The 13502-nt window shown below is 50.0% G+C and overlaps 1 protein-coding gene and 1 pseudogene across 1 annotated transcript; one reads left to right on the top strand and one right to left on the bottom strand.

Moving 5' to 3' along the window:
• Positions 1–2954: 2954 nt before the first annotated feature.
• Positions 2955–3984, bottom strand: LOC150066866 (high mobility group protein B1 pseudogene; annotated as a pseudogene).
• A 2402-nt stretch (positions 3985–6386) lies between these two features.
• LOC150066865 (keratin, type II microfibrillar, component 7C-like) lies at positions 6387–12902 on the top strand. Its single transcript, XM_090326079.1, has 9 exons — positions 6387–7160; positions 8480–8688; positions 9246–9306; positions 10032–10127; positions 10624–10788; positions 10974–11099; positions 11760–11980; positions 12152–12183; positions 12644–12902. Exons 1-9 carry the CDS (start codon positions 6777–6779, stop codon positions 12817–12819), a joined length of 1470 nt encoding a protein of 489 aa, XP_090182205.1. The 5' UTR covers positions 6387–6776; the 3' UTR covers positions 12820–12902.
• The last annotated feature ends 600 nt before the right edge of the window (positions 12903–13502 follow it).

Here is a 13502-nt window from a genome sequence, read left to right as displayed (position 1 = left end):
TCTAACTTGAGCAGATGTTACATACTGAAAGATTTAATAAACGAATTTTCCTGAGCTTATTAGGCTCACCAGGTGGGCTTCACAATGGGAACCAGTGATTGTGAACCATGGAGTCATGTGGTAAGTGTTATCAGATTTGTATCCCCGGTATCTAACACAATAGTGGAACAGAGTTAGTTTCCAGAAATCGTTATGGAATGGAGGAGAAAGGAGGGAAGAGAAAGGAGGGAAGAGGAAGGATGAAAAGTGGATGGGTAGATGGATGACAGAGAGCTCAGCCAAAGCCTGTGAAGTGTCTTTTGTGAGGTAAGGAGTAGAAGGGAGGCTGGGTTATTATGTTCCCTTTGAGGCTTCCAGCTGAGCACATAATCTGACAGTCGTTCAGTTTGGGCTATCTATGGCCAAAGACAAAAATGGCTATCTCCACACTGGGAAAAGCATTCTGGCAGCTTTGAGAAACAGAAGCTACCAGGTATTTGCTCCGGCAGAGCCTAATAAGGTCCAAATTCAAATCCAAGATAATCTGGGACATGTAGCCCCTGACATGGCCTGGAGGTTATATATCCACTCCTAGAAAAAACAGCTGCACAAACAAAACAGTTACTTATTCAGCTCTTCCTCCTGCAGGCCCCATGAACTTGGTAATCATGTGTTAACCTCTGGTCTGAAAGCTCCAAATAACCGAGTCTCCAAAACACCCACCTCCATACCTTCAAGACTGCCTGCCTCCTATCCAACTCAATTTGGCAAAAACCATGGACCTACTCTTCCCATGGCCTCTGTTGAACTGGATACCCTGCAACATGAATTCTGAGCCTGGCCAGCCCACCAGTGTTTGAATTCAGGGGTTAGACTGGAGGTCCCCAGCCAGGAGAGCATTCATGTGCAGGAGGACACAGCCCCAGACCTGGAAGGAGAGCAAAAGCTGTTGGGAGCTCTGGATGGTCACCAAATGCAGATGCTCAGGCTAACTCACACACAGTGCAGAGAAAATAGCAACAGTGATTAAAAAGAGTTAGCCGGGCACTGGTGGCTCATGCCTGTAATCCTAGCTATTCAGGAGGCTGAGATCCAAGGCTCAGGGCTCAAAGCCAGCCCAAGCAAGAAAGTCCTTAATCAGAAAATCCAGAAGTGGTGCTGTGGCTTAAACTGGTAGAGCACTGACCTTGAGCAAAAATGCTCAGGGGTAGCGTCAGGTCCTAAGTTCAAATTCCATGACAGATAATAAAATAAAACAAGTAAAAGCCACTACTTTGTTTTGCTTATTTACCACAGAGCAGGTATTGTATTGCTTTTCACATACCTCACTCTCCTTGGGCAGGTGTGATCACCTAGTTTTAGTTACAGAGGAAACTGAGGCACAAAGAGATTATGTGTACCATTTCATTTAAATTTTAAGTACCGCAGCTGAGATGAATCCAGGGGACACTTGAGGATGAGATGTGTTTAAGGAATAGGTACCCTGATGGTTAAGATGTTTCATAATGAAGTGTCTTCTCCCCCCTCCCCCCCCGCCACACACACACTTTTTACGTAGTGCCCTCATCTGAGTTCCCCCTCATAGCACAGCTCTCTCTGCTGTTCATACTCAGTGCTCAGCGTGACACTCTATTCTCCCCCACATTCCCCCTTGTCCACTTTCTGACCTCAGCTAGCCCCTTCCCCAGCCCTCATCCATCTCCTATTTCTCTGCCAAAGTGGTTTGGGATTTCCAGTTTTACATGTGCTTTGACCTCCCTCTTTTAGTGTCTTTGCCCTCCCTCTTTTAGTGTCTTTGCCCTCCCTCTTTTGGTGTCTTTGCCTACTCCATTCCCTCAGCCCAAATCCTCCTCATCTCTTTCATCTGGGCACTTCTGTTCCTCGCATTCTTCCCTGACCCAACTAGGGTCCCATCTCCTCCAAGGAGCCAGACCTGGCCTGGCCCCAGGCTCCAGTGCTGTAGACTTACTCACAGGAGGTACAGGGTTCCATCTAGGCCCCTGCAACTTTGTATGAAGCTTCTCCATGTAGTCCATGCAGGGGCAGAGAAGAGCAGGGTGGCCCTACAATGTGAATCAAGTTCCTGATAGACACTCAGGTAACTTGTGATTTGTGCCCCAAATTGGTTCCAGGGACTCAGTGGAATGACCAACCAGGCCATTAGTGATAAAGAACAAGTTGAGCAAGTATGGGGTCCTAAGTTCAAACTTCAGTATCTACAAAAAGCTAAGTGCTGGTGACTCATACCTATAATCCTAGCTAGTCAGGAGGCTGAGATATGAGGATTGCAGCTCAAAGCAGCCAGGGCAGAAAGTCTGTAAGACTCTTACCTCCAGTTAACCACAAAAAGCCAGCGGTGGAGCTGTGGCTCAAGTGGTAAAGACTAGCCTTGAGCATAAAAGTTTAGAAACAGCATCCAGGCCCAGAGTTCAAGCCCCAGGACTGACAAGAAAAAAAAAAAATGGCAAATGCTACTCTTCCCAGCATCTTTCACTAACAGCCCTCTTAGGGGAGAGACACTCTTTGCTTTCTCCTCCTCCTCTGTCTCTTTCCTCCCCTCATTTTTCTTTTCCTTTCCTAATAAAAACTTGTATTTACTTATAAGCATTCAAAAATGTCAACAAAACAGCTGCAACTATTTTTTTTTTGCAATTTAGTATTCAGTTAACGGAACAATTATTTTGTATAAGCTTCAACAGACAAATGAAGATGAAAAAAGCTACCATCCCCATATATAACTAATTTGTGCTGTGCACTAACAAGAACCTGCTTTAAATTTCCATGCCAATTTACAACCCTCATACTGTACCAGGCAAGGTTAGTGGCTATTGAAAACACTACCAAGACAGGGTTATCTAAAGACACATTTGGTAACTATACAAAAAAAACACTGTACAGTTTAAAAACAAATCTTACATAATCTTATATTTCAATTTTTTTTTCTTTAAAAGCAATGAGTTGTGTACAGGGGGTTAAATGCTTTATAGACAAGGAAAAACTGTGCTAGAACCAACTTATTCATCATCATCCTCTTCATCTTCCTCCTCTTTCTCCTCTTCCTTCGTTTTCTTGCTCTTTTCAGCCTTCACAACCCCCCTTTTTGCTGTATCAGGCCTTCCTTTAGCTTGGTAGGCAGCAATATCATTTTTGTATTTTTCCTTAGCTCAGCAGTCTCTACCTCATAAGGGTGTTTGGCATCTGCAGCAGTGTTGTTCCACACCTCTCCCAGTTTTATTTTTTTATTTATTTTTTTTTAACAACATCATCAATAGACAGGCCAGAATGTTCCCTTTTGGTTTTAGGGAGATATTCAGAGCAGAACAAGAAGAAGGCTGAAGGAGGCCTCTTGGGTGCACTGGGATCCTTGAACTTCTTTTTTGTTTCCTATTTAGGTTTGCATTTCTCTTTCATAACGAGCCTTCTCTGCCTTGGCCATGTCTTCAAACTTCCCTCTCTCTTTAGCAGACATAGTCTTCCACCTCTCTGATCACTTCTTAGAAAACTCTGAGAAGTTGATGGAAGCATCTGGCTGCTTCTTCTTTGCACAAAGAAGGCATCTGATGACATTTTGCCCCTGGGTTTCTTAGAATCTCTTTTGCCCATGATTAGTTTTTCCTCCTCAAGGCTCAGAGTCACTTGCTTGATGCCGTTCGGCTCTCACTTGCTCCTGCGCTGTCTCTATGGAGCCCAATGTACTGCAATGGAGCAGGAGCCAGACACAGCCTCCTCCTTTTCTTATCTTCCTTTTCCTCTGCTTCCTCTTCTGTGTGTGTGTGTGTGTGTGTGTGTGTGTGTGTGTGTGTGTGTGTGTGTGTTCATACTGGAGCTTGAACTCAGGGCCAGGATGCTATCCCTTAGCTTTTTGGCTCAAGGCTGGCACTGCATCATTTGAGCCACAGCTTCATTTCCAGCTTTGTGGTAGTTGATGGAAGAGAGAGAGAGTCACATGTCACATGGATTTGTCTGCTTGGGCTAGCTTCAAACCGAGATCCTTAGATCTCAGCCTCCTGAGTGGCTAAGATTACAGGCGTGAGCCACCAGTGCCCGACAGATTATTTCTGAAATGTCTCATGCTTCCTCTCATCTCTCTCCCTTGAATCCCCAGAAAAATAAAGGAGCCACCAGGGAGCATGGCTCTCGAAACTGGATCAGAGATTAGTGCTAGCATTTTGGGGTCCCACTGAGTTCTAGACACCAAGTCTTTCAATTCCATCCCCTTTAGGTTCATGAACACAGCTCAACCTGAAGCTGTCCCATCTCTTTGGATTTTAATGCACTTAACTTTCCATGTGGACAAATATAGATTATTAACATCTCCATTGTCTGTGATAGCACCGAAGGCCTACTCCATCTCGGTCCAAGCCAGAAACATGCAAGTGACTCCATGAATCTAATTTAAATCCTATAATGTAAGTCTCCCTTGGGAGACTCCAAGGGAAGAGTCTTCCAACACCATTATTCCCCAAAAGGATGCTCAGGTGTGATTCAGTGGTTGAACAAGATTTTAGTGTGTACAAGACCGTCTCAGCAACAACAACAACAACAAAAAAGGAAAAAATAGAGCAGAAATGCAGTCTTACAGTCAAGTCTTAGTCACATAATCACAGTTGGTGTACCCATTCTGAGGCTTGGGAAGGGAGCCTATGACATGAGCTACTGAGTTCTGTCTTCTACAGAGAAGTGTGGCTGGGCTTAAATTGCTATAACGTAGACCAGGGCTGGATCAAAGGAAGCTAAACCCAGGAGAGTGTGGCAAAGAGCAAAGGAGGTCATTGGATACTCCGTGGAAATGAGGCACCAGGTAGCACAGCCAGGGATGCCCTGATGACCTTGCATTTGCAAGATTTAATTACTGCATGCACAATAACTCATCTTTAAAAGCAAAGGAAGCTCGAGGTGACAGGCAAGCTTCTCTTTAATGCAGGCTGCTGAGCACACACTCTGGTTTCCTCTGCCAATAATGGGCACATAATTAATCTCCTTTATTGTGGCATCTGTTGAGAACATTTAGGATCAGGTCGACTTCTCAAAGAGTCCCAAACTCAGGGTCCATGCAAGAACTCAGCCCCACTCAGCCCCCAAAGACACAGACCTAAGAGAGACCAGTGTCCCTTTCAGCTCTTAAGATCTTCTGTCACTGGAGCACTCCACTGGGAAGACTGCTCTGGCAGTTAGCTATAAGAAAGTACATATTAAAAAGCCTTCCACAAAGCTAGACCTAAACGGCATACATATTCATGGATATTAACATATGTATTTACACCTGAATACATAATTGTGCATATGGATAAACATAGAACAGAGTCTAACTAAGAAACTAAGTAAGAAGGAAAAGGGAAAAAGAAGAATAAAGGAGGAATAGTTTTGAGATCCACTGCAACTATGCTATATTTAAAAACACCATAAAGAACTTCAAGGAGCAAGGTGTCTGTAGTATTCCTGTAATCCTCGCTACTCAGGAGGCTGAGATCTAAGAATCTTGGTATAAAGTCAGCAGGAAAATCTTGGGACTTGTATCTCCAGTCATCTACCAAAACCTCAGAAGTGGAGCTTGGGTTCAAGTGGTAAAGTACCAGTCTTGAGTTCAAATTCCAGTACAGCACACAGAGACACAGACACTGACAGACAGAGAGGCAGACAGAGAGAACAATGAAAGCTATTGCTCTACAGGGGCTTGGGAGGAGGAAAAGAGAAAGTTCTATTGTCAAGAATGAATACTATGGAGCTGAGGTTGAATTAACAGGGGTGAAAGAGAATGAATATGATCCAAATAGGTTGTTAAAGGCAAGTATGACATTAAAACAATGAAATCTGTTGAGACTGTATTAGAAAAGCGAGTGGTAGTAATGGAGAATTACAGAGAGGGGGTTGGTTGAAATATACTGTATACCTGTGTAGAAATCTCAATGAAAATCCCTCTCTTGTCTTAGCATAACGAATGTATGCTAATTTTGAAAACAAGCCAGCCTTCTGCACAGCACTAGGCATACCGTTGGCACCCCATCAAAGTAAGTCCCTCTCCTGCCCTCATCTTTGTGCGAGAGTGAATAGAAGTAATGGTGAGGTGTGCGGGGTGGGTGTGGGGGGCAGGGAAGAGGGAGAAGACCTTCCTAAGAGACGAAGTAGAAGCAGAATTCCCAGAAGGAGAAAAGAGAAAGTGTGGGCCCAGAGGGGACACAGGAGGAGTGACAGATTCATTGCAGTGGAATACCCAGAGCAAATAAATAAACAAGCAAACATGTATGGAGCTCTTAGTAAGCGCTAAGTGGAGCCTAAAGGCTGCAAAGGGGTCCATTCTCTCATTAGATCCTTACAAGGAGTCTCCAATAGGTGCCGTGATTATCCCTTCTTCCGGTGGAGCCTCTGCTCCAAGGTCGGGGCACCTGTGACTCGGAGGCCGGGTCCCCCAGGACACACGGCCCCGCCCTCGGCAGGCCCAGGTCTAGGCTCGCGGCCCCGCAGCCGGGTGCGGCGGGCCGGGTCCCCAGGCGGAGCCCCGCGGAGGGCTGCGTGCGTCCCGCCTGCCCGCCCTGCAGCTCGCGGCCCGGGCAGCTGACCAGGCCCCATAAAGCCAGGGCGGGAGGCGAACGCTGTTTTATGGGGGCGATCAGGGCAGCCCGGCCCGCTTTGATTCCGGGACTCCGCCAGGCGCACCGGGGCCGAGCCCTCCAAGCTCGTAAACGCCTGGGCGGCGAACTCCCTCCCCGGACCCCGGGGTGGGGCGGGAGGTGGGGGGGGACATATAAGGCACCACCGCAGGCTTTGGGGTCCAGTCTATCCCGTCCTCATCGCCAACCATGACCTGCTTCTCCTCCCGACTCGGTGCCCCCAGCGGGACCCGCGCCTTCAGCTGCGCCTCGGCCTGCGGGCCCCGGCCTGGCCGCTGCTGCATCACCGCCGCCCCCTACCGAGGCATCTCCTGCTACCGCGGCCTCACGGGGGGCTTCGGCAGCCGCAGCGTCTGCGGGGGCTCCCGCTCCGGCTCCTACGGACGCAGCTTCGGCTACCGCTCAGGGGGCGTCTGCGGGCCCAGCCCCCCATGCATCACCACCGTGTCCGTCAACGAGAGCCTCCTGACGCCCCTCAACCTGGAGATCGACCCCAGCGCGCAGGGCGTGAAGCATGAGGAGAAGGAGCAGATCAAGGGTCTCAACAGCAGGTTTGCGGCCTTCATCGACAAGGTGGGTGTCCCGGAGCGGGCCACACCTGAGCCTGGGTGTCCTGGCAGGAGATGTGGGGCCAAGGGAGGGGAGAAGACAGGAAACCTCAAGGTAGTCTCCATAGAAATGCATTAAAGGATGGAAGTGGGGCTGTGGCTCCAGGGGCAGGGCGCTAGCCTTCAGCTGAAGAGCTCAGGGACAGTGCCCGGGCCCAGAGTTCAAGCTCCACAAACGACAAAAAAAAAAAAAGGGGGGGGGGGCGGGGAGTGTAGCCTAGTGGTAGAGTGCTTGCCTAGCATGCACGAAGCCCTGGATTCCATTCCTCAGTATAACAAATACAGAAAAAGCCACGAGTGTCACTGTGGCTTAAGTGGCCCGGTGCTAGCCTTGAGCAAAAAGTGTCCAAGGACTGTGCCCAGGCCCTGAGTTCAAGCCCCACAAATGACAAAGAAAGAAAGAAAGAAAGAAAGAAAGAAAGAAAGAAAGAAAGAAAGAAAGAAAAAGGTAAAATGGGAAGTGCTGTTTTATGATGAGTTTAGTTAGTCCCTGCCCCATGATAATTAAATAGCACTGAAAATTCTGAGGAGAAAATGTTATTCTTTCCTGGATGTTTCTGTCCTGCAAAAACAGGTGGAGAAAAGTCTCACTGTATGCGAATGTCTTTAGTGTTTCTCTAGTGTTCCCTTCCCTCCCATGGTGTGTGTGTGTGTGTGTGTTTGTGTGTGTGTGTGTGTATGTGTGTGTGTGTACTCAGGGCCTGGACCCTCTCCTTTGGCGTGGTGTTTTTGTTTGCTTTTCCGAAGCCCTACCACTTGAGCTACAGCGTCACCTCAGCCTTTTAGGTGGTTAATTGGGGATGGGGGCTGTCCAGGCTGACTGGCAGCCATGGTCCTCAGATCTCAGCCTCTCGAGTCACACCAGAGATCTATGACAGTGTCTGACACAAATGTAGGCCCCAAAGGACTTCATCTCACTCAAAGCCTCTCCAGACCACAGGTGTCCAGCTTGGCCAGAGCCTTATCTGTCTGTCCTCCTAGCTACGAAGCCCTTCCCACCCTGACCACTCAGCCACACTGCTCTGCAGTCCTGTTTCCAAGGCTGATGATGAGCACACCCTCCACTCTCTCCCTCTTCTCATCCACACCCACCCAGCAGACCCTCATTCAGGCCTGAACAAGCCATTATGAACCAAGAGCTTGCTCAGGGCACCCTCACCCAGGATGCACTGGGGCCATCTGCCCACTGGGCTATGACACTCCCTACTGCTACTCCTGCATGTTCAATGAGCGGGATGAAGGATGTTGGCTTCTCCCACAGACTTGCTCCCTCTCCCATCCCAGGTGCGCTTCCTGGAGCAGCAGAACAAGCTGCTGGAGACCAAGTGGCAGTTCTACCAGAACCGCAAGTGCTGCGAGAGCAACTTGGAGCCTCTGTTCGAGGGCTACATCGAGACCCTGAGAAGGGAGGCTGAGGCTGTGGAGGCCGACAGTGGGAGACTGGCCGCAGAGCTCAACAATGTGCAGGAGGTGATGGAGGGCTACAAGAAGAAGTGAGTGCCATGGGGAAGAAGTTTGTAGTTACTGCCCGATAGATTTGGGTAGAGCTTAGGAGGAACTTCCCGGACAGTGTGCCTCTCTGGGGCAGGAAAGAATTTCTTTTCTGGGCCTTGAGTTTAAAGACTGTAGAAATTTTGAGATGCTCCAGCTACTTTATCATATATTTATCTCATTAGTCATCACATGTCCGTTGAGCATCTCTTGGTCTTGGGTACTATGTTAGGGCCCGAGTGGAGAAAAGGTAAGAAAGTAAGGAAGGGAAAGGATAGGTACCAGAACCAGGGCAGAACCCTAACACACACGCACACACACACACACACACACACACACACACACACACACACACGAGGCTGTTGATAAGATCATCGGTGAGAACCCTAGAGGTCAGGAAGTACTTCAGAGGACTTGTTGGTTTCTGCCCAGGGGACAGGCTGGTAAGGTCCCCTCCACTCCATGCTGTTGAGTTCTATGACTATCTGAGGTGTTTGTCTGAGCCTTAATCTTTTCTTTTTTTCTCTCTAAATCTAAGCCTTATATTTTTTGTCCCCAGATATGAAGAGGAAGTGGCTCTAAGGGCCACAGCTGAGAATGAATTTGTGGCCTTAAAGAAGGTGAGTGACCTCCAATTACTCATCCTCCAATCAGAACTTAGGGCAGAGGCAACAGGGGGCGCCTGGCAATTCAGACTCACACTGCCCACACTGCACCTGGCCCTGTCCCCAGGTGCAAGCTCCCTGGGTGGCTGCTGGCATCCAAGTCCACTGCCAGCCTCAAGCAGGGCAGTGTCTTCCCCCATTCATAGGGACAGTAGCTGTCCACCTTTCAGATCTGTGCCTGGCAGAGAATGACAGACTGGACCCTCGATATCTAGATGAGGTACACTAATGCCAGGAACAGGGTGTGCCCTCTGGATGCCACCACTGGGAAATGATGGTGGAGCCCCATTCTAGCAAGTGTGAGGCCCTGAATCCAAATTCCAGTGCTGGGCGGTAGTGTGGGGCGGGAGGGAGAGGGAAGGAAGGAAGGGAAGGGCCTATTTTTCACCCAATCTTGAATTGAGGGGATAGGGTCAGGTATAAGTTTAGGGGGATCACCCCAGTGGTACTCAAGGAAGGGCTTAGAAACCCCAGGATTCTCCTCCCTTCCCATGCCTGCTCCTGTCCCAACCAGCTACATAATAAGCATTGCTTACACCATGACACCAGGCTCATGGATGACCATCTAAGGAGGGTTTCCAGGAAGGTTTGCCTATATAATGGCTTCTACACACTCAGGGGGAGAAATGACAATGTGGGTTGCCTCTTAGTGAGATGTCCAACCTATCTTCCCCTTTTAGGACGTGGACTGTGCCTACCTGCGCAAGTCTGACATGGAGGCCAACTCAGAGGCACTGATCCAGGAGCTCGACTTCCTGAGGAGACTCTATGAGGAGGTGAGGGGCCACAGAGTAGAGGGTGGCAAAGAGGATGTGCTAACTCTTAGGAGGAGAGATCACTGTTTGGTTTGTGAATCCCATGGTGGAGTGGGATGTAGAGCAGTTGAAAGACACGAGGTAGGTTCTCAGGAAATGAAAGAGCATACGTAGGGAAGCCAGAATGTCTGGTGTCTGGTTACTATAGTAACAACCAGCACACCTTGGTAAAACCTGGTCCTGGACCCTAAGATCAAGCTGCAGGTCTGGAGTGAAATCAGGCAGCTGGCCTTACACACGAACTCTATCTCCCTCCTCCTCTCAGTCCTGGGATTCAAGGCCCAAGGGGCACTGAGATGTCTCAGGGCTGAGAGGAGAGGATGTGTGTTTACTGGGGGGGGAGGAGGGGGGGAGGAAGAAGAGGGGAAAGGGCCAGACATAGACCACAAAATGATGCACTGTCCATGGTTGGGCTCTACATTAACAAGCACCTCCACTCGCCCACCTCCTCCTGCAGGAGATCCGCGTCCTCCACGCCCACATCTCAGACACCTCAGTCATCGTCAAGATGGACAACAGCCGGGAACTCAACATGGACTGCATCGTGGCCGAGATCAAGGCTCAGTACGATGACATCGCCACCCGCAGCAGGGCTGAGGCTGAGTCCTGGTACCGCAGCAAGGTAACTGGTCCAGGAAGCTTCCCTGCAGACAGTGAGAGGGAGCAGGTGCCCAGTAGAAGAGGTGGGCGGGGGAAGAAGGGGGGCAGCTCTCAGGCGGGGTTCAGGCCAGGGCTGCCATGTGTGTCTGGTGGCACAGGCTGAGCACTGTCCACCCTGGACCTCATGGGCTCCCGTGTCCTCCCCAGTGCGAGGAGATCAAGGCCACCGTGGTCCGTCATGGGGAGACCCTGCGCCGCACCAGGGAGGAGATGAATGAGCTGAACCGCATCATCCAGAGGCTGACAGCTGAGATTGAGAATGCCAAGTGCCAGGTATGGGGCCTCTGTGTTCTGCTTAGTGCAGGAAGAGATTGGAGTCAGCAAGCAGCGGAAGGATTTCTGTTCTTTGTCAGTGTGTGGGAAGATGGAGCAAACAGCAAGCATGAGCCTTGCGATGGGAAATACTCTCATTCTGTCTGAAAAGAGAAGGGGGAGCATGATGAGGAAAACTACTGAGGTTATTTCCTGGTCCCCAGGGCTCAGGGTTAGAGGAATTAGCTTTGGTTTGAGGTTCAGAAGAGCTGGGCTGCTATCGCAGGCCATGAGATCAGAGTGAGCCATGGACCATTCTGGTTCTGCGTTCTACATCAACAATCACACACTCAGACATCAATGAAGCTAGTAAAAGAATACAGCAGGCCACGTGCAAGGAACTGGGGTGAGCCAGGGAAGGGACTGCAGTCAACCAGAAAACACAAGGACAGAGCAAACCAGAGCCAAGAGAGACAGCTTAGCCAGAAGGAAATTCAGGTCTACTATGGTTAGATTCTCTGAAGCCAAGAATCTGGATTGTTACAGGAAATGTCCAAAAGAGACAGCACTGGGCTAACATTTCCAGGAATGTAGCTTTCCTGGAAGCCCTGTCCTGATACCAAGGCCTCTGACTCTGACCATGAAGCCGAGGGCCTTCAGTAACCCTCCCCTTCCTTCCAGAACACCAAACTGGAGGCTGCTGTGTCCCAGTCTGAACAGCAGGGTGAGGCAGCTCTCAATGATGCCCGCTCCAAGCTGGCCGAGTTGGAGGGCGCCCTGCAGAAGGCCAAGCAGGACATGGCCTGCCTGCTGAAGGAGTACCAGGAGGTGATGAACTCCAAGCTGGGCCTGGACATCGAGATCGCCACCTACAGGCGCCTGCTGGAGGGCGAGGAGCACAGGTGAGGCTCTTCACTCTCAAGGAAGAGGAGGTGCTTCAAGAGCCAGGAGCACATTTGCATGTTGTTTGCATCTGGTTTGCATCGACATCATTTAGAGGGGAATTTGCCAGTGAAAAGACCTTCTCAGCACTGCCCAGCCCAACTGATGACGGTTTCTTTGTTTTTCCCCAGGTTGTGTGAGGGTGTTGGTGCCGTGAATGTCTGTAAGTAAAATCCACTGTGACTTCTGAAATAAGAGCTCTGGGTTCCCAAGGACAAACTTTTCCTAAAGAGTGAAATAATGAATAGTTAATGCTTGTGGGTCATATAGTCTTTATGTCAACTGCTCAGTTCTCTCCTTGTAATGTGAAAGTTGTGACAGCCATAGGCCATAAGGAGGAATGATTAGATTCCAATACAATGTAGTCTACAAACCAGGGGACCAGCTGGTGGCCATGATTTGCAGAGGCTAAAATGCAGGAGGCAGTGATGATGATAACTTAAGTTGCCATTGCTGCCTAGGGTGGGCCTGGGCTGTTAAGACTGCAGGAAAGTGTACAGGGAAGGGAAGAGGGATTCGAGGCAGAGGGAAGAAGCCCTGAGCAAGACTAGGTGGCTTTGGCTTCCAGGTACTGGCCATCAGTGACCATCTCTGTGGGGCTAAGACTTGTCTTCTTCCTGCAGGTGTCAGCAGCTCCCGGGGCGGGGTCGTGTGTGGTGACCTGTGCGTGTCTGGCTCCAGGCCCGTGACTGGCAGCGTGTGCAGTGCCCCGTGCAGCGGGAACCTGGCAGTGAGCACGGGCATGTGCGCGCCCTGCGGACAGGGCTGTGGCAGTGGCCGTTCTGTGCGGTTCGCATAATGCCACCCCATAACCCTGCCACCCCCCACAACCCAGTCTCCCCACTTTGGCTACTCTATGAACCCCAATTCCTGCCTCTGTTGTGTTCCTGTGGCCCTAAAGGCTCCCTGAACTTGAGGAAGAAGAGCTACATGGCCTCACTGCCATCTCATGCCTATTGGCACTTGTCCCTCCATCTCTTCCACAGTTGGGCTCCTGGACCATAAATCTGGCAGGGCTCTCTCACTCCTAAGTGTGTAAATGACTCCTTTTCTTGCTGCTTTGGGCAAAGACCCATTCCCAGGGGGCTTGGGCCCCTCTAGCTTGGAAGGGATAGACTGGTCCCAAGCCCTGTGGCTTTACACTCTCCACCTTCCCAACCCCGAGATGGCGGTGAAAGTCTGTCTTTTGCTCTCCAAAAGGCCAAAGTTCTGGTTACCTGGGCTTCTGCTCCTCCCTTCTGCCTGGTCTTGTTTCCAATAAAGCTCATGGTCATATATGGTGTGTGTTCTGATCCCTTCCCTCTGGCCTTGCCTACCTCTTGCCAGCCCAACTCTTGCCAGCCCAGAACTGTTTTAGACCTGGGGGAAGGGCTATCCCTGGGTATCCTGCCCTTGCTACATCCTGAAAGGCAGAGGGGATGTGTTGCAGCTCCCAAACCCTGACACACAGACTAGAAGGAGATTCAGGGCTTGGCAGGGACT

Source organism: Megascapheus bottae, chromosome 2 (genome assembly GCF_031878675.1).
Source record: "Megascapheus bottae isolate mThoBot1 chromosome 2, mThoBot2.hap1, whole genome shotgun sequence".
NCBI classification, from domain to species: domain Eukaryota; kingdom Metazoa; phylum Chordata; class Mammalia; order Rodentia; family Geomyidae; genus Megascapheus; species Megascapheus bottae.
Note: the sequence above shows the minus strand (reverse complement) of the source record. Positions and strands in the feature narration are given on the sequence as shown.